Source organism: Quercus suber, unplaced genomic scaffold (assembly GCF_002906115.3).
Source record: "Quercus suber isolate HL8 unplaced genomic scaffold, Cork oak 2.0 scaffold_516, whole genome shotgun sequence".
Taxonomy (NCBI): Eukaryota; Viridiplantae; Streptophyta; class Magnoliopsida; order Fagales; family Fagaceae; genus Quercus; species Quercus suber.
This window is the reverse complement of record NW_027069965.1, coordinates 399,409-423,724: the sequence shown is the minus strand read 5'-3', so window position 1 is coordinate 423,724 and position 24,316 is coordinate 399,409. Positions and strand designations below refer to the sequence as shown.

The following is a 24,316-nucleotide window of genomic DNA, read 5'->3' as shown; positions in this document are numbered from 1 at the left end:
ATCATGTTCACGATGGTGAACACTTAGAACAATGAACCAAATACATGAAGATATAAAATAGGGGTATTTACGTAGGCTAGGCTCGAACCTGGGATCAACTAGCCAAACCACAAGGAACATACCACTAAGGCACTGATCAATTCTAACCTATCTACAACTTGTATAGAGTAAAGTAAATCCATCAACACATTCACACCTTCTAGCTACATTAAAAGTGCAAAAAGGGCACAACTCTAGGGCATGGGAGCATACAAAGAAAGAGACAAAAGATTACAAAAAAATTACAAGAGGATCATCTAAAGTTCAACTTAGCTATAAAATCCACAAGGTTCCATACGGGAAAAGTAGAGATTGATGTCCACTCATAAAGAGATTTAAGGAGCAATAATTTCAGTTGTACTAACAAATACAATAGCATCTTTTCTTCAAAAGTGTGTCAATCCACCTCTCCAAACAGTCCAAATTAGGCATAGAGGAATTGGCCTCCAAATCTCTTACTAGTATGCTTACAAATTTCCCTTTCCAACATGCTAAAAGATCAATTAGTGAGCCTAACATCACCCAACTTACGATGAAGAGGCTTAGTGCTAATGGCTAGAGAGCTGTAGACAATGAACATTGAAGAAATAGGTGGCTCAGAGATTCCCCATCAATACTATTCTTCTTTTTGGTAGGGGAAATACTTATCCAATATTTGGAATTTGATTCCGTTATGTTTAATGTGGTGTCTTTCGAGGGAGCGTAATAGTCACACTTTTGAGGATGTGAAGAGCTCAAACAATCAGCTGCTTGCCTCCTTTGTTGGCACCTTGTTTGATTGGTCCCGGGTTTGGGGACTCACATCTAGTGAATCTCTCACAATGTTTATAGATTCATTTCTTTCTTGTATATAGCTGTTGTTTTTTTGTAACCTTTGGCTGCTTATGTTTTTTAGCAGACCTTTTATTATACTTTTTCTTACCTATCAAAAAAATAAAAATAAAAAAATTCCCCAAAGCGTTGGTCAAAGTGAACAGAGCAACCCAAGGTGAAGCTCTCACTCTCCATACGTTATTCCAAGGGAAAGATACATCCCCAATGTTCTCAACACCTTGTAATAGCTTTTAACCAGACCATAGAGTCAGCACATTGGTGTTGACAGTCAACACCTATGTTTGCTTGGAGTCTGCACATATGGTGGGCTGGAGTCGGCACCGGACTACAGAGACAATTTCAATCGAAATCTTTGTTCATCAAAATAATCTCCCCTTTGTTAGTTATTTACGTAGGAGTACCTTTTTTTTTTTTTTTTTTTTTTGATAAGTAGTTATTTACATAGGAGCACTAAACCCAAATTCTAATTGGAATGGGAGACCTTAATTGCCTTAGTACAAAAATAACCTTACTTCTAGAAATTATATTAATAATAACCTAATAAACTATTATGACCTAAAATTAAATATAGACTTGCGAAATTAAATAATACTAAATTAAAATATATAGCTCTTTAACTTTCTAGCATCAAATAACCTAGGGGTTAACAACTAGTCTTGCTTGAAGTTAGCACTAAGCAAAAAAGAACAAACCTAGGAGTCAACACTTAAAAGTTGGTTGGAGTAAGCACAAGACCATTGGAAGACTTCTAAAAGAAGTTTTATTAATCAAGCTGTAAACTGTCTATATAGGAATACAATAGCATACTTTCATATAGAAAACTACAAAAATAACTTCGACTCAAGGAAATTAAACAAAATTACTAATAACCTAATCAATTCTAAAGACTGAAAATAAAATCCAATTGACCTATAAAAATACAAATAACTCATAAAATTAAATAAGACTAAATTAGAATTAGGGTTGGGGAATTTGAACTTTGATGTCTCCATTGGAAATACCAAAAAGTGTTAGTTGAACAACAAGGCTCTTGGCTAACTTTAAATAAAATTTTATTTGCATTTCCACATCACCCTAACGTCTGAAATTGATGGAGTATAGCTCCAAAAATCATGAATGAAACTTGCCTTTGATACCTTTTTTTTTTTTTTTTTTTTATGTAATAAAATTCATTGAAAGGAAAACTCCTTTGTACTAAAGTATTAGTCACATAATAATACGTACTTAAAAAAAGGGTAAAAGAAAGTAAAGTTTCAAATTTTTGAAGGCAAGAAAGTAAAGTTTCAAAATTTTGAATCCTGAAGAGGTCTAATTCCAATCCATTCCCATGTCCTTTCTATGAAGTCTTAGAGAATATTGAATACCTGAAGAAACAGCAAACAGCTTCATTCACTTTCTTCTCTTTCATCATTCCATGTGATGCATATTGTGCCTGAGCAAGGAAGCAACATCCTAGAAGATGATGAAGTATGCACCATTGACTATCACTATCTTGAATACTTTGAGATGTCTTCTCCTTCCGTAAATGTGCCTCCACCATTGTGAGTATGTACTTTACAAAGAATTAGAGGGACAAAAGGAGAAAAAAACAAAAACAGAAGGTTTCAGAGAAATCACTTAAAATATAATATAAAGGTTCTCATCATAGGAAGGCAGAATAATCACCTTGGCAGCATCATACTGGCCATGTCTAAGAAGTATCAGTGCAAGCTCTTTTGAGTGGCTCAAGAATGAAGAGGGCTCTCCAGACTTGCCCCAAATGATCCAGCTGGTAAAGTCTTGAATCGAATTACTAATATCATGCGGATTAGGGAGACATCTTGAAGAAAGGAGGGTATGACCTCCAGGGAGACTGTGCATGTTTAGTAAAAGTATAAAAGCCAATGTGAAGTGACATTTGCCAAGCTTCTCGTTCCATGATCTTTTACCCATATTGCTGTCTGGACCAAGGAAAAAACAGGATGATTACCAAGTCTGTAGTACATCATGCAATATAACCCACATAAGATCCAACTCCCTGAACCCTAAGGCACATATTGGCTATTGCTATATAGAAATGGCAGAGTATGCATCTGGCACCCAACTTTCAAAAAGTGTCAATAACCCAAAGAAGGCTAAAGTAACTGTAGCATGTTTCACGTTACAGAATTGCCTGCCTTGCTAGAGAATATTCCAATTTAACATCACATGTTATGCAGATATTACAACTAAATGTTATTTATTAAAATCAGCAATTTTATGTAACAAAAGACTCTTTATCTTAAAATATCATAGTGTTATTCCATGTGTTGAGAAACCTGGACAGCAATAGCAAATGCATAGAAAACCATAGCATAAACTTACCAATTTGTAATGATGAAAGCTGCAAACTGAAATCCTCAATTGCAGCCGGTTGAGATGGTGTGGTGGCAAAGAAATGAACGATAAGCCACTCAGAAACAATTTCTTCAATCATTGGGACCATTTCAAGTTGTATTCTGGATATATCATCATGGCACATATGGATCTGCATGCAAAATTTAAAGGATTTTCTACACGTATCAAAATAGTTAATCTATGTATCTGATATTCTTAAAGAGAATAAAAAACCATCATGATGAGAATAACGATGAAAGACTAGTGTGAGCATGTGCAAAAAAAGTAAAGCAAACAGAAACATGACAGGTAAAATTAAATACATGAGTATCAGAGTAGTCAGTTCATGTTTGCAACCCTAACCAGTTATCCCAAATTTTCAATAACATGTTATAAGCAACTCTTTTCATTCATACATACATAAGAACTATATATACCATTGGTCATGCTTTATAAATGAACAAATTTTGACAAAAGCAACACTACTGACAGGAGACAAATGAACTTTGCTTCTGGGATTTCAAGCAGATAAGCATGCAAGAAAAATATATCTGCATTATGAGGCATATCTATATCATAGAGCTGGAAAATTTTCATACTTGCTTCCTAAAAATATAAATAGATAACAAATGAAGAAATATCAAATAGTATTTAATTTCATTAAACAATTACCAAAATTTTTGTTTTAGTACTAAAAGAACAATTGCTGACAACAAAAATTATAAAATAAGGAAAAATTACCTGTCCACTTATGTTCACCAGATAGGTTAGAAACAGAAGAATATCCATTGCAGTTTCAAACATCACCTGTGAAATTTGAGAAGTAGCCTGGACCAAGGTGACAGCATTGATACTTGATGGTGTTTCAGCATCAAGATTGTGTATGATTTTGCGAGGAACAATAAATTTTAAAAATTTCTCAATTACATTTAAAACTATTCCCCATGTGTCAGCTCTTTTGCACAATGCATGAAGAGATACAAGCATGTCAATAGAGAATTTCCGAAGATTTTTATGATCTGCCACTTTCTTCTCCCAAGCAATATCAGCTCCAATATCGGATATATGGAGCATTGCTGCTGATGAACTATATCCAGTTACTAGAATCTTTGATACGCAAGGAAGAATTTCTTCAGATGAAATAACTGGCGCGCTAACAAGTGATTCATAAAATATGGCAGAAGCTGTTTTGCCTAATTGTTGACTGATCCTAATAACACACCTGAACACTTCAAGAAGAATCTCACTCTCAAGATCATCATCAAATAAATCTAACCCAGTGCTTAGACGATCACCAAGTTCATCAGAAGAACCTAGCAGAATACAAATATGAAACAGAATTATTAGAAACAGTTCGAGAAGAGAGAAAGGGGGCAGTGGGTGACAATGAATAACAATTGAAAATTGTCCAAAAACAATGGAACATAGGATTAAATCTACTTCACAAAAAGCAAGGATCTCCAATATACCACTGATAAGCCGCTCAATATCCTCCATACAGCGAAAAAGAGAGAATGAATTCTTTCTGATTAAACCAATAGCACCTGAAGAGGAGTCAACAAACAAACCACATGGAGCATTGTTCTTGCACCAGTTATGGTAATATCGCGTACAGAAATTTTTCCAGCAATAAAATACGGATGAATTTTCAGTGGACCCCTAGCAAAAGATACATAGTTTATCAGTTTAATTACAACCTCCAGAATATCACCCTCTCCTCCAAAGAAAAGAAAAAATTCAGAGTGAGAGAGAGAGAGATTCCATAATAAAAAAATAAAAAAACCAAAACAAAACAAAAAGTAGAGAGAATTATTAGAATCTGAGATAACAAAACAACAAGAACCTCATGTTCAATCAGTGAAAGGATTTCCTTTTTCAGTCCATCAGCAGTTAAGGACTGGAATTCTGAATCAGACCAGTGCCTATTGTAATCCAGCAAAGTTGCACGCAAAGACATATTATGATGAATACCAGGACAAAGCAGCCTGCGTAAGAAAATTGAGGACACAAATGGCACAATATGATCCTGCAAATGCATAGAGCAAAGCACTGTGAAAACTTTCTAAAAGGCAATGACGAGCATTTCATACATAAAATACAGGGCAGAGCTGGAAAATTTTTTTTTTTTTTTTTTTTAAGTCATTGCAACTTTAATTAAGAACTTGGTTTCTTTTTTAAAGTGCAAGTAACACCATAAGTGGAATCATCTGTCTTAGGCTCAGGAATTGCTCTATTAACATAGCCTATTTTCCTTCTCCTTTTAAGAAGGTGATCAAGCCAGGTGATTATGTCCACCCAATTTAACAGTGGTACTTTGAAAAGTGGGGTTATCAGTGGGAATAGTTGACTGTCCCACAACTTCTATTTGTCTAGTTTCTGATGTTACTTCGGACCTTTTTCCCCTCAAAACATTGGTCAAAAATTGGTCAATAAGCAAAGAAGGGGAATAACAACTGCTGAAATATTACATTCAACATGATTGTTATTCCATGAAAGGTAGGATTGGTCACTGGAGGCCTGGCTACCTCAGATTAGTCACAAAATTTTTAGTTTTTTCTTGTTGTCATGGGAACTTCAATTTTCTTTTTCATTGAGTCAAAAACCTTCAAATTCTTGCTTAAAGAGGGAGGTACTCTTTACATGTTACGTATTTATCAGAGATGTAGGGACTCTCTTTGTTCAGTGTTCATGGGTAAAGAGAGTGCAAAGCGTTTGCTAGCAAGTGTCCCACATTTCATCAGTCGACCCTAAGCCATGTGTCTCGGTGAGCACTGAGATGGGTCCTTTGCTGTTTTTGAGTTCCGATGAAGCAGAGGCTTGAGCCAATTCAGTCTCAATTTGAACCGACACACACCACGACGCTATCCCCAATGGTCAAATGTTCTGATGGTGTTGCAGCTGAGCTTCTTGGCATCGATGAGTCCATAGAGACTCAAAATGGGTTGACATCCACACTTGAATGTGATAAGACCTTGCAGTACTTGGAGGGCTGATATTGTTTGTTTGCAGGGGACTAATCTAGAGTTGATTACTAGAGGAATTGTTCAAAGTATCTGGAATAGTTCTTATATAGACTGGTTGTATTTCGGTTTTGAAGGTGCTTCTGACGACATTTTGCTCATGTGGGATTGAAGGGTTGTGGAAAATGTCAAGGAAGCGGTGGGATATTTTTCAGTCTCTTGCAAATTTAAAAATGTTGGTGATCAATTTGAGTAGGCTTTCTCGCGTGTCTACGGTCCAAATTTGAACAGGAAGCATAGAGAAATGTGGGAGGAATTGGCAGGACTCATCAGTTGGTGGAATTTGCTAGGAGGCAACTTTAATGTAATCTGTTTTCCATCAAAGAGATTAAGGGCTATAAGTTATACCCAGTCTATGTATGAATTTTCTAACTTCATCTCTCTTCATGGGCCTTTAAACATGGTCTAATTCCTCCTCAGCATCTAGAATAGATCGGCTTCTCTTCTATCCACTTTTGGCAGATCATTTCACTAATTTCTCCTAAAAAAGGATGTCTAGAGTTTTATCAGTTCACTTTCTAATTTTTTCAAGGGTGGGAGCCAACAGAGAGGGTGAATTCCTTTTCATTTTGAAAATATGTGGTTAAGGGCGTAGACGTTCTGAGACAAAGTGAAGGTTTGGTGGGCATCTTATCTATTTCAAGGAACTCCTAGCTATATATTGGCTAAGAAGTTGACAATTTTGAAATTGGGATCCAAAAAAGAGGAACGATGCAGAGTTTGGAAATGTCACTATTAAGAAGTAGTGGTTATGGAGTAATTTAAATGCTTTAGGTGTTAGAGGGGAGACTCACCCTAACAACTAAGGAAAAATTAGAACAAATAAATCTGCATACAGAAATTGAGAATATCACTTTATTAGAAGAGATTAGTGGGAGACAAAAGTCTAGGGTGCTGCACTTGAGGGAGGAGGATTCCAATACATGATTTCTTTACAAGATGGCCAATTCTAATAGAAGAAATAATGGTATCGAGAATCTTATGGTTAATGGGAGTTTGTCTTCCAATTAGGATATGATTGTGGATTGTATTACTCAATTTTTCATGAATTTATACTCTGAGGTTGCAGCAAGTTGATCAACCATTTCCAAATGAGCTGGAATTTCCAACAATATCCAAAGACAATGTGGACTAGTTAAAGAGACCTTTTGAGGAAGCAGAGATATTTGAAGTCATTAAGGATTTTAATGGAGATAAAACGTCTAGGCCAAATGGTTTTCCCATGGCATTTTGTAAGTTTGAAAAAAGATTGAGTACAACCTTCATTACTCTCATTCCAAAAAAAAAAAAAAAAAAACACAAACAAATTCCTTGTTGTTGAGGAAGGGGGGGGGGGGGGGTGTTTAATAAATTATTGCTAAATTTTTGGCTACTCCACTCCACAGTCATGGGAGATATCATTTCAGCTTCAGGAAAATTCTCAAACTTGTACTTATTATTAATGAATGCCTTGACAGTAGATTGAAGACTGGTCAAGGTTATTCTATAAACTAGATGTTAAGAAGGCTTTTGATCATGTGAATTGGAGCTTTCTTATGAATTTGCTAGAGTGTAGTGTTTTTTTTTTAATAGTGGAGGCAGTGGATTTTCTTTTTTCTATCTACTATTCGTTTTTATATTCTTATTAATTGTTCTCCTTGTGGTTTTTTCAAGAGCTCCAAAGGGCTGAGACAAGGCGATCCTTTGGCTCCTTTTTTATTTGCTTTGGTCATGGATGCTCTTGGAAGAAAGTTGGATAAAGTTGTCCATAAAGGTCACATGTCAAGTTTTTGTGTGGGTGATTTAGAGGGAAGGTCTTTGGTGGTGTCTCATCTCCTCTTTGTTGATCTCCTCTTTGCTGATGACATGCTTATTTTCTGTGATGCCGACCTTGATCAGATTCTGATTCTCCATATAGTGATCATTTGGCTTGAGGTTGTTTTAGGTCTAAAAATAAATCTGGGGTAAGTTAGAATTTGTTCCTGTGAGAGTGATTCATAATATTGAGTTATTATTGAATGTCCTCGGCTATAAGCAAGGTACTGTCCCAACAAAATATTTAGGTCTTTCTTTGGGTGCAAAATTCAAGGATAAGACGATATGAACCCCAATTTTGGAGAAGGTGGAAAGGAGATTAGCAGGATGGAAACATTTGTACTTATCCAAGGGAGGTAGAGTCACTTTAATTAAAAGTACTCTATCAAATTTACCTACTTATTTCCTATCCTTGCTTCTGTGGCTAACCGAATTGCAAAACTTCAATGGAATTTCTTACGAGGTGGTCTGGGGATGAACCCAAATTTCACCTAGTTAAATGGGTCACTATTTGTACTCCTCTTTCTTTAGGTAGTTTGGGATAAGGAATTTGAGACATTAATGAAGCATTGCTTGGGTAGTGGTTGTGGAGATTTGGGCTTAAATGGGATGCTCTTTGACGACAAGTGATAGAAGTGAAATATGGACGTGTATAAGGTAAATGACATATGGATGTGCATGGGGTGGTTGGTGTACCAGTTCAGTTGCTGGTCCCTATGGTGTTAGTTTGTGGAAAAATATCAGCCAAGGATGGCCTTCTTTTTTTTTTGATAGGTAATTAGAGAAACTATTATTAATGACAAAAAATGGAAAGTACAAGTTGTTCATGATGATGAACAACAAGGAATAGTAAACACAAACAACAAAACAAAAGAGAGGGAAAATCAGAAAGATAAACTAAGGGAAAACATAAACTTTGAAGGAGACAAAAAATCAATAAAGCCCCAACAACGAGACCACTCAAAAAGACTGCGTTGGCATAGAATGTTTAACTCCTCCACTATCTTCTCCAAGTTCTCAAAGGAGCGACGATTTCGTTCCAACCAATTAATCCACATTAAACACCCTAGAATCAAATTCCAAATATGCAAGTTATGTCTCCCAAGCCACTGATGCCAACAAGATAACAAACCCGCCATCGATCCTGGCATAACCCAATAAATACCAAAAGCCTGAAGCATGAAGGTCCATAAGGTATGAGCAACAGGACAATGAAGAAGAAGAAGGTCTACCGACTCCCCATCACAACAACACATATAACACCAATTTACCAAAGGGCGACCCCTAAGCATGAGATTATCCAACGTGAGAATTCAATCATGAGTAGCTGTCCACAAAAAGAAAGCCACTCGCTTAGGAATCTTTGGTTTCCAAAGATGGCCTTCTTTGTCCCGTTAAATATTGTATGAAATTGGTCATGGGTTGAGGGTGAAGTTTTGGCTAGACCGGTGGTGTAGGGAGACTCCTCTTGTTGTTAGCTATCTTGAACTATTTAGAATTTGCCGAGATAAGGAGGCAAGTGTGGCCGACCTTATGAAGTTCAATAATGGGGTCCTTCATTGGGATGTAAGTTTTTTTAGGGCTGTCCATGATTGGGAATTGGAGGCTTTGTTGAGTTTCATGGATACCATATATGGCTCTTCTATAAGGGGAATTGGTGAGGATAAAATGAGCTGGAAACCAGATGCCTAATAGAGAGGCATCTGTGGCCTCCTCTCTCAAAAGGTTGGGGATTAAGGCTCGAAGAAGCTGGAATGTTTGTTTACTTAGGGATCCAAATGATTGGGAGGTGGGTGAGGTGGATGAATTCCTTCGTACCTTGGGTCCTAATTTACCTCAATCTGAGCACAGAGACCGTATGAGGTGGAAGTTGTCAAAGAAAGGGGATTTTGACATCCGCTCGTTCTACAATAAGCTTCGTAGTCCCTTGCCTATTATCTTTTCTTGGAAAGGTATTTGGAAGGTTAAGGCTCCTCCGCATGTCTCTTTCTTTGTTTGGATTGCAACTTGGAAGAAGATTCTTACAAGGGACATTCTGTGGGGTAGAGGCTTTGATGTTGTTGACTGGTGCATTATGTGTCGTTGTAACGGGGAGACAATGAATCATTTGCTACTCTATTATGAAAAAGCTTATCAACTGTGGAGCTTGGTTTTTAGATCTTTTGGGATCTCTTGGGTTTTGCCAAAATCGGTTGCAGATATGATTTTTGGTTGGTGGAATTGGTTTGGAAAGCACTCTTCTAGTATTTGAAATTTAGCTCTATTGTGCCTAATGTGGCGTATTTGGAGGGAGCGAAATTGGCGAACTTTTGAGGACATGGACAAATCCGATGACCAGTTGCTCGCTTTTTTTAGTGGTTTTCTTTTTTATCGGTCTAGGACTTGGGGACTCACCTCTAGTGATTCTCTCCCTTTGTTCCTTAATTCTCTGCTTTGTATCTAGTTCTTTGTTGGTTTTTGTTTGTTTTGTTGTTTTTTCTTTTTGTTTGTTTCCTTCTCTGTACTCCTTGCTCTGCCTTATGTTTTTTCATGAGGTAGCTTTTTGAATATACATCTCTCTTACTTATCAAAAAAAAAAATAATCTTCTAGTTAGCTCTAACGATTTTTGTTTCCCTTGGAAAAGCATATCGAAGCAGAAAATCCCTTCTCGAGTGGCATTCTTTGTCTATACTATTGATTTGGGGAAATTTTTGACGATTGACAATTTAAGAAAAAAGAAGGTTTGGATATTGGATTAGTGGTATATGTGCAAGTGTAATGATGAATCGGTTGACCATCTTTTCCTTTATTTTTTGGTTGCTATAGATCCATGGTCTATGGTTCTAGGTTTATTTGGAGTTGGTTGAACTATGCCAAAGTCAGTTGTGGGACTCCTAACTTGCTAGCAAGGTAGGTTTGGTCGTCAACGAAATGGTCATATATGGACAATTGTTCCCAATTGTTTAATTTGGTGCCTTTGGGGGGAAAGAAATAGCAAGTGTTTTGAAGATAATGAGAGATCCATGCTAGATCTCAATTTATTTTTCTTTAAAACCTTATTGGATTGGTTGTCAACTTTGCAAAACCAATCATTTTCTTCTTTTCTTGATTTACTTGATTATGTAATTTTTGTACTTGATTTTTTGCCCCTTGTACTCTTCCTTTGTACTAGGGCATCCCTTTTTTGATATAAAAAGATCTTATTACATATCCCCCAAAAAAATAAAGATTTGGAAAAGCTATCCTTCTTGGGTTCAGCTGAAAACTTAACTGAATATAAATAAATAAGTAAAAAGATAAATAGAAAGTAAGGTTTTGGCTTCAGAAAGCTTTTCTTTAGTAATACATTTTAGTATCTATGTTCCTAAAACTCCAAATGACAGTTGAAACTTTTCATAAACATGCTAAATGACAAAATTGAAATTTCAATTTTTCCAAATGAATCACAATCCATGCACAGAAAAAAGAGGCTATATATGCAGAAGTTCCAGTGAAGTTGGATTTTTGCAGGAAACAAGACCAGCAATTGTACACGTTTGTACATTCATTCATGGGAGTTGTGCATGGGTTCATACAAACAAAATAAAAAACCATGACAACAGAGCGCTTTTTTTTTTTTTTTTTTTGCAAGCAGGAGGTGTTTAAGCTCCAGTTTAAAACCTGGCCTTTTCAATTAGTAACTTGAAAGCATTAAACACCAGAAAGTTAAGAAACATAAGATTACAACACCAGACGCAGTACCTTTCCAGATGAAAATATTGAATGTGTTATCCAAAGGAGATCATCTGAAGAATGTTCAGAACTTTGAAATAGCTGGTCAGCCACAAACTCTTCCTGCAAGGCATAACATTGTGCTTCTTCCCTAACAATGATGTTTCAGAATAAATTAACCTTGGACAATAATACATATGGACAGCAAACATATAAATAATAAAAAATTACAATCAGATAGAAGAGTAATGAAATGTTTACATATCATATATATTTGTGAACATAAAAACAAACACGTGCATGTGAGCAGACACAAACCAACTTAAAACCTCTAAGAAACTCTGGTTTTAAGTCTCACTTTATTGCAGTTTGGGAAAAATATTTAGCTTACACATAAAACAATCTCTCCATAGTTCTTCATTCTGTAAGTGCAAACATATATGCATGTAAGACTGAAATATAACCAAGGAATAGGAAAAGATATTGTAAAAAGAAATCATTAGTGTAAAAACAAGAAGAAAAAAAGAGGGGGGGGGGGGGGGAGGTGGGGGCAGATCTAGCAAGTAGCAGCATTTACAGGAAAAAATCTAAAATTTTGCTGCTCAACCTATACAAGGGGCAAGCCAGCTCAAGGTTATAAACATACTCAAGCCAAAAAGTGGCATAGAGGTAATTGCCTCATTTTTGTACAGGACATACTAAGCCTAAAATATCAAGATAGCAAGAAGGCTGATCAAATCTTGGTATAATTTAACATTAGAAAGAAACAAGGTGAACACAAAATTAACAGGCACAAATAGACTTACACATTAACAGTTGTAAGTAACAAGTTGTGAAACACCAATCCGTTATCTTTCAGTATCCATATCTTGTCTGAGGTAAGTTTGACATCAATGCATCCCCCCTTAAATAAGATCAGGGCAGTAGTAAATTTGGTGCAATGAATAATTCTCCACATACAAAAAATAGAAAAGCAATGGATGGACAAACCAATCGTTTACCTCCTCCAAAAGTATATTTTGAACAGAAGGCTCCAGCAACAAAATGGTCCTGTTACTAAAACTACAATGGAGGCCATATACATAGATCATCTCCAAGCTTACTTCCTAAAGTTGAAACAAGAAATCCATCATGATGGGCAAAATATCAGCTCGGGCATATATCACTGAACATTTATAAGTAACAAAAAACCAACTTATGCTACCAGCCAAACTATAGTTTTTAAGTGTTACATAGAATCGTTACTCTTTCTTTTTTTGGCAAGGAATCAAATCATTATCCCTACAAGCATGTAAATTTGGTAAGCCATGATCACATACTTTCTACCTAGTTTGGAGAGTTTAAATGTGATTATCAGCTGAACATTGAAGTTCGAAACAATAAAATAGTAAGTTGTAACAAACTAAATGGTCTGAATGGCTATCTGATTATCATCAATTGCTGCAAGAGAGAGAGAGGGAGAGAGAGAGAGTGAGCGGGGGGGGGGGAGGGAGGGAGAGTTAATATTAAAAGAATTAATTCAAAATTCTACCAAATGAATTCCCCTCAAACCATTTTTTTTTTTAATAAATCTTTTATGGATAATTGTAATCAGTTAATAGTGCAAAAGTGGTGCAACCCTAGTACATGAAGAGTATACAAAGGGCACCCAAAAAGAAGAAAAAAAAATACAAATTATCTTCTAAAATTCAGCTAATCTATGAAGTGTTGTAGTGTAGATGTAGACATGTTAGCAGCAGCACTCATTCATGTAAAGACATGAACAAAAGTTTCAGCTGAAATAGTGCCAATTCACAATCTTCAAAAATGCGAACAATCCTCTCTCCCCATACACAGCACATCAAACACAAAGGAACAAATGATGAAGGCCAAAAAGGAACCAAGCAGCATGCAGACACTCCCTGCCTGTACGTGGCTCTAATATCTATAGAGATGGTCATATAAAGCTCCTCAAAAAACTTGGTTAGGTTAAGAGCCTTATAACTCAATAGCATAGCTTGGTTCCCTTTATATTGATAATCGGGCTTCGAATCCCCCTCCTCTTCTTAATATAACAATTGAATTTTAAAAAAATGGTTAGAGGGTGAGGTTCTAAATTGAAGACCCCACTGGGCTCATGTGTAACTTACCAATTAAAAGAAAAAAAAAAGATGTTAAGCTACTCACATGTTTTTTGAATTGAGCATAATAACCGTCCATCCTTTTATCATCCTATTGGCTGGAGAAATAATTATGACGGAGCTGATAAATCCAACAAAGGTTGCTTACACCAGAAAAATAATTCCCACATTTGTCCTACTCAAGTTTAGTAGTATCTTGGAAGAGTAGAGTACTACTAATTAGAGGTTTATACTCTTCCACAAAGAACTAAGAATTTAGGACTCTACAATTGTCATACTTGGGATCAACAGGTTGGAAGAAAGTGTATTTGTTTCCAATCAGGATCCGTGTACAATTCCAAGCTTATGTAAAGGGTTTTTCAGTAAACATTGTGCTTAATATGCATTGTTAATCACTTGCTAATGGCTTAAATTGACTAGTTTATATCAATTAGTAAACGATACTTAATATATATTGTTAGCACACTTTCTAATATAAGAATTGATTGTTCGCATCATGACATCAATTAGACTTAGGAATACATAATACATCTTTAGTTTGACTTAAGGAAACCCCACTTGTTGTTATGCACTTTAAGACCTATAATGGGTTCATTGTTATTAGGATGGGGGGCTGTTTGGTGTAACGATTTTCAATACCCTAAGGTTTTAAGACAAATAATTTTCAACAACAAAACTTTTTAGGCTTCGGAAACAAGTTAAACATTTGGTATCATTTAGAAAAATACATACCGAGGTTTCTCCATACAAGATAGCCAATGGAATTATACTTGAATCATTTTCAACTTGGCCCACCCATAACCTTTTAAAAGTAGCTCCTGAAAGTACAAGAAAGAAGCAAACGTTGTAGATATAAGTACACACTACAGTAACCATAAGCAACTAAAAAATTGATGCAACCATGAAGATTAATTAGTTACCACACAAAGTTATCTATATTCAAGATTTATTTTATGGGACCACAGGTGAAGTCCAACTTGAAGTAAAATTTATGCAGTTTTAAAGATCTAGTTATATGTGTCTTAGGATTAAAAAAAATTTAATTTGGGTCTTTATTTAACAAGTTATGGTCGGTTTTTGTATTCAATGACAAATTTGTCATATCTGCAATTCTTGCAAATCAAGGTTATTTTATTAATTTAGTTGAGTCTTATCTTATGTTTTCTTTTCTTTGGGCCCAAATTAGTCTTTCATTAGTTATTACCTTATTAGGTTTTAGGTAACTAGTCATATTTATTTATGCTCAATCCAATTGGCTAGTTGGGGAGGGGGAATTTGAACCTTGGATGTCTCCATTGGAAACAATAAGCTTTTGGCTATATATAATTTATGTTCTTGAAGAATAGATGGAGTTTATTAATAAAAATATTCAGTGTCTTGAGCATTGATGCATGTTGGCCATCGTGTGTTCTTTTCCCCTTTCTATTCTCTCTTTTCTTCTTCTAATTCTTATGCTATTTTTTACAGGTGCTGTTCATACAACCTTGAACATCATATATTTCTCCTTTTTCCTACTTCCTTACAACCCCATTTCAAACCCTTCCTCTTTCCTATCAAACCCTAGAACCCTATGATCTGCTTATTCATTGCCCCATTGCTTATGCATTATGGAACATGATTTTCAAATTGTTTGGAAGCATGTGGGTTATGCTAGAGGGTGTTGAAGATCTCCTCAATAGCCGGAACAGAAGGTTGGGTGGACCCAAAAGTCATACGATCTAGAGCAAGATCCCCCATTGTCTCATGTGGCGCCTTTGGTGTGAGAGGAATGCACAGACTTTAGAGGGACAGGAGAAATCAGTGCCTGGTCTTAAGCTTATTCTTCTCATATCTTTATTTGAGTGGATGAATGCTTCCTCTCTATTTTCCTTTGATCACATGTTTGAGACACTTGACTATTGTCGTTTTGGTGCTTAGTTTGTTTGTAATCTGTGTACATGGTCTACGGTTTTAATTTTAATAAAGTTTTATTACTTATCAAAAATAAATAAATTAATCAAACCTATCTAATTTAAGTACTAACCCTTAATTCTACAACTTCAAACCCTAGATCCACAACTCCTAACCCCTTAACCCACTACAAGCACAAATAGACAAATTCCCAAATTTTTTCTTACATCAAAATTTTCCATCAATATTGAAAACAAGAACATAGATGAAAAGGTCAAAGAAGAAACATGTCCAGATAGTTTTTGTAAATTATGTCATCTTGACATGGCATTTTAAATGCTTGCAAAACAAATAAACCAAAAAAAAAAAAAAAAGTTTTTATCTAGATGGCATAGGAAGCATGGTTAATAATATTTTTTTATGGACAAAACTTAAGTACAGTACCTTAAGTGTTGTTGCTTAGGTTTCCCTTTTAAGATTTTGCCATGTGCCTATTTAACTAAAAAATAGGCTTTCATCCCATGGGAAAAAATTCACATAGCAGAATCTTAAGAAGGAAAACTAAGAAACAACACCTAAGTACTGTACCTAAATCTTGCCCTTTTTTTATTGGTAAATTACACACCCATCTATGTGAGTCTTGAACCTATAACATCACTGTCTACCTTCCTATTGCAAAAGAGGTGCATTAAGCTGGAGCTCATTGGCATCTGTAATAAAAACACCCATTTACAACTATCACAAACATAGTCTCTATCTCTTTTTCTCTCATTGAGAAAAAGATTCTATCTATTGCAAAACTTCTCATAGAATCTCATTAACATTGTCCAAGTTTCATGCCAACTATTTCTAGACCTAGTAGCATAATCCACTCTCAAAAAGTGCCAAATCTCTACACAATATGTAAGCTTTCAAATCTTCAGTAAATCCATCTACATTCCTTTTTTTCTTTGGATAGGCAATAGAATCTTTATTGAACAAAAGTACATCATGTTCACGATGGTGAACAAATTGTACTCAAAACAAATACAAAAAAATCAAAAAGAAGAATTAACAAATTGTAGGAAATCAAAGATGAAAATATACATTGCGTAAAATTCCAAATCCGAGACCACTCAAACAAGGTCCCAACTAGCAAAGACTTCAAAAGATCAACAGATCTCTCAATATCTTCAAATCTGTGGGTATTTCGTTCCCTCCAAATTAACCACATCAAACAAGCTGGCATATTCCAAACATTGGAGGAGTGTTTCCCCAAACAATTCCTCCTTGCAAAAAGAAGAGCAGCAATTGTCCTCAGTATCACCCACTGAATCCCAAACATGAAAAAGACTTCTCCATAAAGCATGAGCAGCAAACTTACAGCGGAGCAAACTTCACTACATTCCTTTAAATACCAAATATTTGCTTGAAGCCAATCACCTTTGACATCATTGCATCACCTTCACTTCTCATCATCAATATTTTTTGTTCGATGCACCAACTATAATTGTGAGAACTTTATGCAAACAGAATCATATTTGCTGAACACCTAATTGAGCACCTGATTCATGATTGCCTAATTTTTCTAAACACCATTTCAATATTTTCCTGGTGATACAGCAGATATTCGCAGGACAGACCAAATTTTTGTCATTTGAGAGAGGAAGAAGTGACATTTGAGCTAGAGTTCGTTGACAAAACCTAATCAATGATCTAAGAATAGTGTATCATTTAAGGTGTCTAAAAGTAAGACAAAGCATGTTTGGTTAAGCTTATATTCTGATTTATTACAGCTTTTTCAAGCTTCAATTTTTTCTAGGTACAAATGTTTATTTACTTTGCTAGTTTGCTTATTTTTTAAGCAAAATAAGCCAAGGAAAATAAACTCACCCAAACACACTGAATAATAAATTTTGGCTAAATTTTTTTTGAGAGGTAATGGGAGTCTAGAAATGAATATACAATGATTGAACAAATTGAAAGTTTGGGAAGGAAAAAAGAAAGTAATTGAAATTGCCTGCCAATTCTGGAATGCTCATTGAATGACTAAAGATCCTGCTATGACTTGTACTATCCCATACTCGTAAGATCCCATCAGAATGAAGCACAAATAGAAATTGTTTTCCATGCACCTCATATATTACTAAGTCCTGCACAGGTCCTACAATCCTACCCCTGCATGACAAATATTTACAAGTTAATCAGTGATTAAAAAAATTAACAAGTTATAGTAGTACTAGCATTATGAACATCAATAAGACTGGAAATCAAGGCCTCAGTAATCCCAATAGAAGGAAAGCAAGAGATGATATGGGTCGCAGTAGGTTAAAAGTATGAAATCAAATCACATTTCTCTCTCTTTTATTGTTTTTATTATAAAATTTATTCAAACAATGAAACAGAGTTTCTGTAGATTAATGACTACCACAAACTTAGTTACTCTATTATTATAAAACAAAGCTTGGGCCTTGCTACAATGGCAAGTGCCTTCCACCAAAGGCAACAAGTCGCAAGTTTGAGTACTGGAATCAACCTCTTTAAAAAACAACTGGTTTAAGGCTACCTACCTATCACCAATCCCACAATCCCCAATCTCAGACCCCACAAAAATAGGAGCTTTGTGCACTAGATACAACCTTATTATTAATGTTTTTTTTTTTTTTTCCTTTTGATCAGTAACCTTACTATTATTATGAAACAAAGAAAGAAAGTTACAGCTCAATACCTAGAAAAACAAGTACCAAAATTACAGATAAAGCCCAGCAACACACAAAATAGCAGAAACACCTTCTAACTAACAAGAACAATAACAAAAAGATACAACTAAACAACAGCAGAGATTTCCCAGGCTCCATATGCAGCACAGTACCTTATTCTTAGAGCTTTTTATTTTTCTTCTTTTGCAGCAGCCTACACCTTAACATAATTATTATAGCTTTCAATATTTCATCCTCACTCTTGAACTTGCCATCATAAAATCACATATCTTACTTTCAAGAATAATCAAAATGAATAAATTGACACTGCTAATTATTCAAAATTTCATCCTCGCTCTTGAATTTGCCACCATAACCACATATCTTAATTTCAAGAATAATCAAATTCAATAATTTGATACTGCTTATGCCAAAATCATGATTTCCAGAGTATCAAGAGTGTTCTTTTATATTGGAACTGATTCTTTAACAAGAGGCAAGTAAAGACTTGTATAAGTATAATAAAACACATGTGTGTACTTAGAATCTTCTTCCTATTAACTCACTTCATTCATTACAGCCAAAATCAAGAGGCCCAAAGCCAAATGACATGATAAATCTAATACTATGTTTGATGGGTGGAGATGAGAAGAGAGGGGAAGGTGGCTCATCCTCCTCCCCTGTCCTCCTGTCTCCCTCCATTCCAAACATACACTAAAGCCGTTTGAACTCAAAGAAACAAGAGTAAAAAACATTGAGCACAAAATGCTACTCTCCCAATACCTTAATCACCAGCCAATATCCTATTACAAGATAGGAAACCTTTAAATAAGCATCCCACAACAGCAGCAAATTCTCAAAAAAGAAAAATTTATGGCCAGCACAGATAATCAAACTTCCGTTAGATGGGGAAATAATCTAGACAGTAAATCTAACTGGTTAACAGAACATTTGTTGAATATACACATATATATACTATGCAAAAACCCATCATATTTCACATTGTAATTCAGACTGATTTGGATGATATGAGAAATAAATGCGGAAACAGTTTTCTGATACCTGGACATGAAACCCCACAAACGACCCATTCCTGAATCATCGCGCAGCTCATGGACAAAACCTAAGCAAGCAGGCAAGCATGTTAGTGGTGAAAAGTGATAACAGTCAGTGACTGACATTGTTGAAATTAGAAATTGATGATAATACCAGGAGCAGTGTGGTCAAGTATGGTGCCAAGTTGGAAGCAGCAGACAGATCCATCATTGAAGCCAGCTACAAGACAGCCTGCGGTTGCTGCTACAGACGTGATGGGTCCATGGTTGGAATGAGTGCGACGAATATCAAACTCAAAAAGATGATCTGGTGGGAAAGTGGAATTGGAAACATTATAGGAGGAAATGTTGTTGGTGAGTTTTAAGAGGTAAGCGAGCCCCGAGATGGTCAAAACATAGAGAGTAATCTGATTTTGGGAGAAACAAACAGAAGCGAAGGGAGAGAGCGCATCGGGGAATGTGAATCGAAGACCGACGGAAGGAAAACCTACATTAGTAGAAGAAGAAAGCTGTAGCAATTCAAGGGAATGAGGAAGGGTTTTGTGAATTCTCCTGTTGCAGCGAATAGTTGAGTCGATTAAAATAGCAATTCAATGAAAATGGAAGTTGAGAAACAAAGAAAGAAAGAATACCAACCATATGAGATAGGCAGGAGAATCGTGATGATGTTGAATGATAGAGCAAGAGGAGGAGTAATCCTCTACGGTCAGAGGGGCGAAAGGCGGTGAAGTAGAAGTAGACGATGAAGGAGAGACAAAGAGCTCAACCCAGTTGACGGAATCGGAGCCGATAATTGGAACTTCCATCCCGGCCAACCCCATCTTCTTCCTAAACCCTAAAACTCTTTTTGAGTGCCCACTGCCCTGCCCAGGGTTTAGTTTAGTTCATTTAAACTGGAGACATGCCGCGCCTTTCCCTGCCATCAGTGAGTGGGTTAATTACTCATGAGCGTGGATACACCTTTTTTTTCTTTTCTTTTTTTCTTATATTTTAGGTGTCTCCGCTTTTTCTTTTGTATGATACCTAAAATCAAAAAAAATGTACTCATTTTAGTCATTACCGTTATTTCACTAATAGAAATTGCTTACATGATAGACAAAATACACTATTGGCATAATAGACGCTGATGTGACCATTAAAATAATATTTAAAATATTATTTGGCATTCAAAAAATAATTTTACTAATGTATGCCCTAAGGATATATAATAGTAAATCTCTCTCTCTCTCTCTCTCTCTCTCTCTCTCACTTCATCATTCACCACTAATATGGATTTGATTTGGGTTAGAGAGAGAGAGAGAGAGGCTCAAATTAGTGGGGGTGGAGAGATGGGCTTAGATTGGTGGTGGAGGTGGAGATCCGTGGTAGCTAGGCCAGATCGGTGGTGTTGGTTGTGTTTTTTGGGTCACGATGGTCAATTGGGTCCATTGGTAGGGTTCGCAATTGGTGGGTTAGTTTTTTGGTTGTGTGTGGTGTGGGTTTGCTTTATTTACAATTGATTTTTCATGGGTTGAAAAGGAACATTATGGATTTGTGAATGAGAATTTTATGGGTCTGTGAATGAGAATTTGTTGCTGTTAGAAACCTAGTGGTTCCTAATAGGACTGGATAGGAGTTATAGGGGGATTGATGGAAATTGTAGGGAAATTGACTTAATTCGAGATAGTCACCCTCTATGAAGAAAGAGAGAGATTAAGAGAGAGAGACAGAGAGAGATGCATTAATGTACTAAGAAATTGGTTTATTCCTCAATGATGAAAATATGATTACAAGCAGGTATTTATAAAACCATGAAACTATTCTATTGGCCCACATGACCTTATTCTAATGGTCATATTATTCCTCATGTACATTAATAATTTCAACATGTATTAAATGTGATTAACATGCTTAGGATTGTAACTAACTAACCAACTAACTAAATAAATGCATTCTATACCCAACTGTGGGTTCCTAACAATTGCATTTGGTTGCAAAAAAAATGCTTAATAAAATGTTATTTTGCTTAACTGTAATTGATTTGAGTTTTGAAGTGTTTGGTTAAAACATTCTATACCCAACTGTGGGTTCCTAACAATTGCATTTGGTTGCAAAAAAAATGCTTAATAAAATGTTATTTTGCTTAACTGTAATTGATTTGAGTTTTGAAGTGTTTGGTTAAAAAAAAAAGTAGAAAAAAGAGAAAGAAAGGACAAGAAAATAAGGATTGAACATAAATAGGTAGGGAAGAACACAAAAAACATGAACATATTCTTCTGAAAAGTTGATTTTATTTATTTATTTTATTTTTAAAAAATTGAGGATTTTTTAAAATTTTTTTTTTTCTAATGTGCCTTTTTTATTCCCGTGACTCAACTTGATTTTTTTTTTTTTTTCGGGTCAACCAAACCCGTTTAAAAAAATTCTCTAAAAAAATATTTAGACTACATCTTGATACCAGGTGCATAAAGCACAAAGCACTAGAACCAATAGTCAATAGATTATAGATATTCACACTTCATATGAGACAACAAACAAGACAAGACAATCACTAAGAGCTTCACATTCAATTTAATTATTTGAGCTTCACAACCAATAAAAGCTTCATAGACATGAGAGTATGAGACAAGACAAGACAACCATTAAAAAAAATAAAAATAAAATCTCATTCAATTTGACTAGCTGACTAGTTGTAGTCCAAATGCACAAACGTGAAACATGACAAACCACAAATGCCAAAGCTTGCTCAGTTCCTCTACTCTTGCGTCTCTGCCCTTCTTTTCACACTTTCACACAAAGCTTGTAAGTGTTTCAGTTTCACACTTTCTCAGTTTCACTATTGCACCTCTACCTTTTTCTCTGCCTATACTCTTCTCTCTGTGTCTCTACTCTTTTCTTTATCTTCTCTTCTTATTTCTTTCAGTCCTTAAATCTTCAGACCAAGCTTCCTCTTTCTCACCATATATGCTCCACACTCCACGCTCCATTGCTCTGCTTTCTCATTTCTCTGTCTCTTGCCACCCATAGGCCACACAACCTAGATCTCGCCACCTATTGACCCATTTAAGAGGAGCACAACCACAAATCATCAACTATGGTGAAGGTAAGTTTAATCATTTTCATCATTCTTTTAAATCCCTAAATGTTTTTAGTTTTTGGATTGATTTTTTAATATTATGATTTAGCAATAGTAATATAATATATTGCTCTGCTAACATTATATTTAATTGTTTGTGTGTTTGATTGTTGAAAAAATTGAAAATGTCATTGACTTATTGTCATTTGGATGAATGTCTTATGTTCACAGTTTCTTTAAATGTTTTAAATAAACTAGAATTTTAATTATATATTTTGCTTTGATAATTAGAGTACAGCAACTTCTCCGATTGTAAATTTGGAAAGTGATGATGATGCTGTAATTATGGATACTTTTACTAATCCTTCACCATCTTTAAGAGTGTTGAGGCTCATTTTTTGACAAAGCCCGACAAGTAGGAATGGCAACGGGTCGGGTTTCTTGATATCCGAACCTGACCCGCAGGACTTTACCCGTTACCCGAACCCGGCCCGTTTAATAAACGGGTTTTTTTAAAAACCCAAACTCGCCCCAGTTAACAAAAGCCCATGGATGAAACAAACTAAAAAAATGGGCTAAGGATGCCCACAAGAAAAAATGGGCATTGGAGCCCGTAAGAAAGAAGAGGCCCAATAAGTATACTGGGTTAATGAGAAGCAAAACACACGGCAAGCCCAAAAGGACCCAAGGATTGAGATAAGCAGCATGAATAACAATATAGTATGGCAGGAGATGCCAAGCCACGAAGCAAACATCCAAACTAAAGAGAGACTCAATAATCCAACAAGGCCCAACCCTCCAAAGAAAGGGACAAGTTATAAACATTGGCCTGTCGGAGATGCAATCTACACCAGAAAATGCCAAAAAGTGCATGGCAGGATATGCGCACCCATTCTCAGATCTCGCAAATGTATGAAATATCAAGAAGGTAAAGCATGCGTACGACCCAGGTATCACTAGCCTATACCCAGCCACTATGGGAAATGGTGAGGTCATGGGTGAGGGCACGGTCTGGTGGTGGGGAGAGAAATGGAAACTCATTCTTATATTTCTTGCCCAGGCTCTTTCGGTGGCACAGTCCTGCTGGAATGACATGCCACCCAAAAGAGGTAAGGGTGGGTAAGAACTACTAAGTGCATGCCATGAAAGACTTAGAGGGAAAGGATACACATTGGACGAGTAGAAAAAGAACTTTTGTTGTTTGAAAGCCACAAGTCAATGGTGGTAGTCAGAACCATTGACTCGGTAAATGGTTGGCAAAAGGTTCCTATATTAGATAAGGGCCATTAAGGGGCTAAAAGAGTAAAATCGGTCACGGTGGGCTCTATATAAGGGACCCGTGGCTGTGTACAAAAGGGGAGAGGATGAAGAAAAGAAAGGAAAAAAAAAAAAAAAAGAAGAAAGAAAACAGAGAGAAAAGATAAAACAAAAGAATAGAGAAGGAAGAAGGAAAAAACAGAGTGTTTTATGGCAGACACGCACCCAAATGGGTTAATCCCCTCTCTCCCTCAATAGCCTTGCCCTCTATTGGAGGAAAAAATGACTTATACTCGGGCACACACCATTTGGGGTTGGCCTCTCAAAGCAATTAATTTCTCCTTTGAAGTTACTTGCGTTGAGGGAGCAGTTTTCCCTTCCTGGTTAGAGCCCCGCGGTAATACTTATTGCGGCAGACCCATTCCTTTGATTCTACTAATCCTGTTCTACTCCTCTGTTTAAGTTTTATTCTTTGAACGTGGGACCTTTTAAGTCATTTTACTGTACTTATTGTGGCAGAAATAGTGA

At 35.9% G+C, this 24,316-nt stretch overlaps 1 protein-coding gene and 1 long non-coding RNA gene across 4 annotated transcripts in view; one reads left to right on the top strand and one right to left on the bottom strand.

Annotated features, from left to right (window-relative positions):
- Positions 1 to 20,432, bottom strand: part of LOC112002843 (nuclear pore complex protein NUP160) — a 33,955-nt gene extending 13,523 nt beyond the window's left edge. The window contains exons 1-14 of one of the 2 annotated variants that reach the window (XM_065763615.1): positions 20,113 to 20,432; positions 19,631 to 20,028; positions 19,484 to 19,544; positions 17,743 to 17,900; positions 14,586 to 14,671; positions 12,735 to 12,839; positions 12,540 to 12,637; positions 11,764 to 11,884; positions 5,072 to 5,254; positions 4,698 to 4,887; positions 3,970 to 4,541; positions 3,217 to 3,379; positions 2,539 to 2,813; positions 2,238 to 2,425 (exon numbers count right to left, since the gene is read on the bottom strand). In XM_065763615.1, the coding sequence (XP_065619687.1) occupies positions 2,238 to 2,425; positions 2,539 to 2,813; positions 3,217 to 3,379; positions 3,970 to 4,541; positions 4,698 to 4,887; positions 5,072 to 5,254; positions 11,764 to 11,884; positions 12,540 to 12,637; positions 12,735 to 12,839; positions 14,586 to 14,671; positions 17,743 to 17,900; positions 19,484 to 19,544; positions 19,631 to 20,028; positions 20,113 to 20,297 (2,783 nt within the window). In that variant the 5' untranslated portion in view covers positions 20,298 to 20,432. The remainder of the gene's footprint in view (positions 1 to 2,237; positions 2,426 to 2,538; positions 2,814 to 3,216; positions 3,380 to 3,969; positions 4,542 to 4,697; positions 4,888 to 5,071; positions 5,255 to 11,763; positions 11,885 to 12,539; positions 12,638 to 12,734; positions 12,840 to 14,585; positions 14,672 to 17,742; positions 17,901 to 19,483; positions 19,545 to 19,630; positions 20,029 to 20,112) is intronic. The other variant, XM_065763614.1, reaches the window with a different exon arrangement.
- Positions 20,433 to 22,181: 1,749 nt separating this feature from the next.
- Positions 22,182 to 24,316, top strand: part of LOC136063354 (uncharacterized) — a 5,901-nt gene continuing 3,766 nt past the window's right edge. For both annotated transcript variants that reach the window (XR_010625033.1, XR_010625034.1), the window contains exon 1: positions 22,182 to 22,558. This is a non-coding gene — a long non-coding RNA (uncharacterized LOC136063354). The remainder of the gene's footprint in view (positions 22,559 to 24,316) is intronic.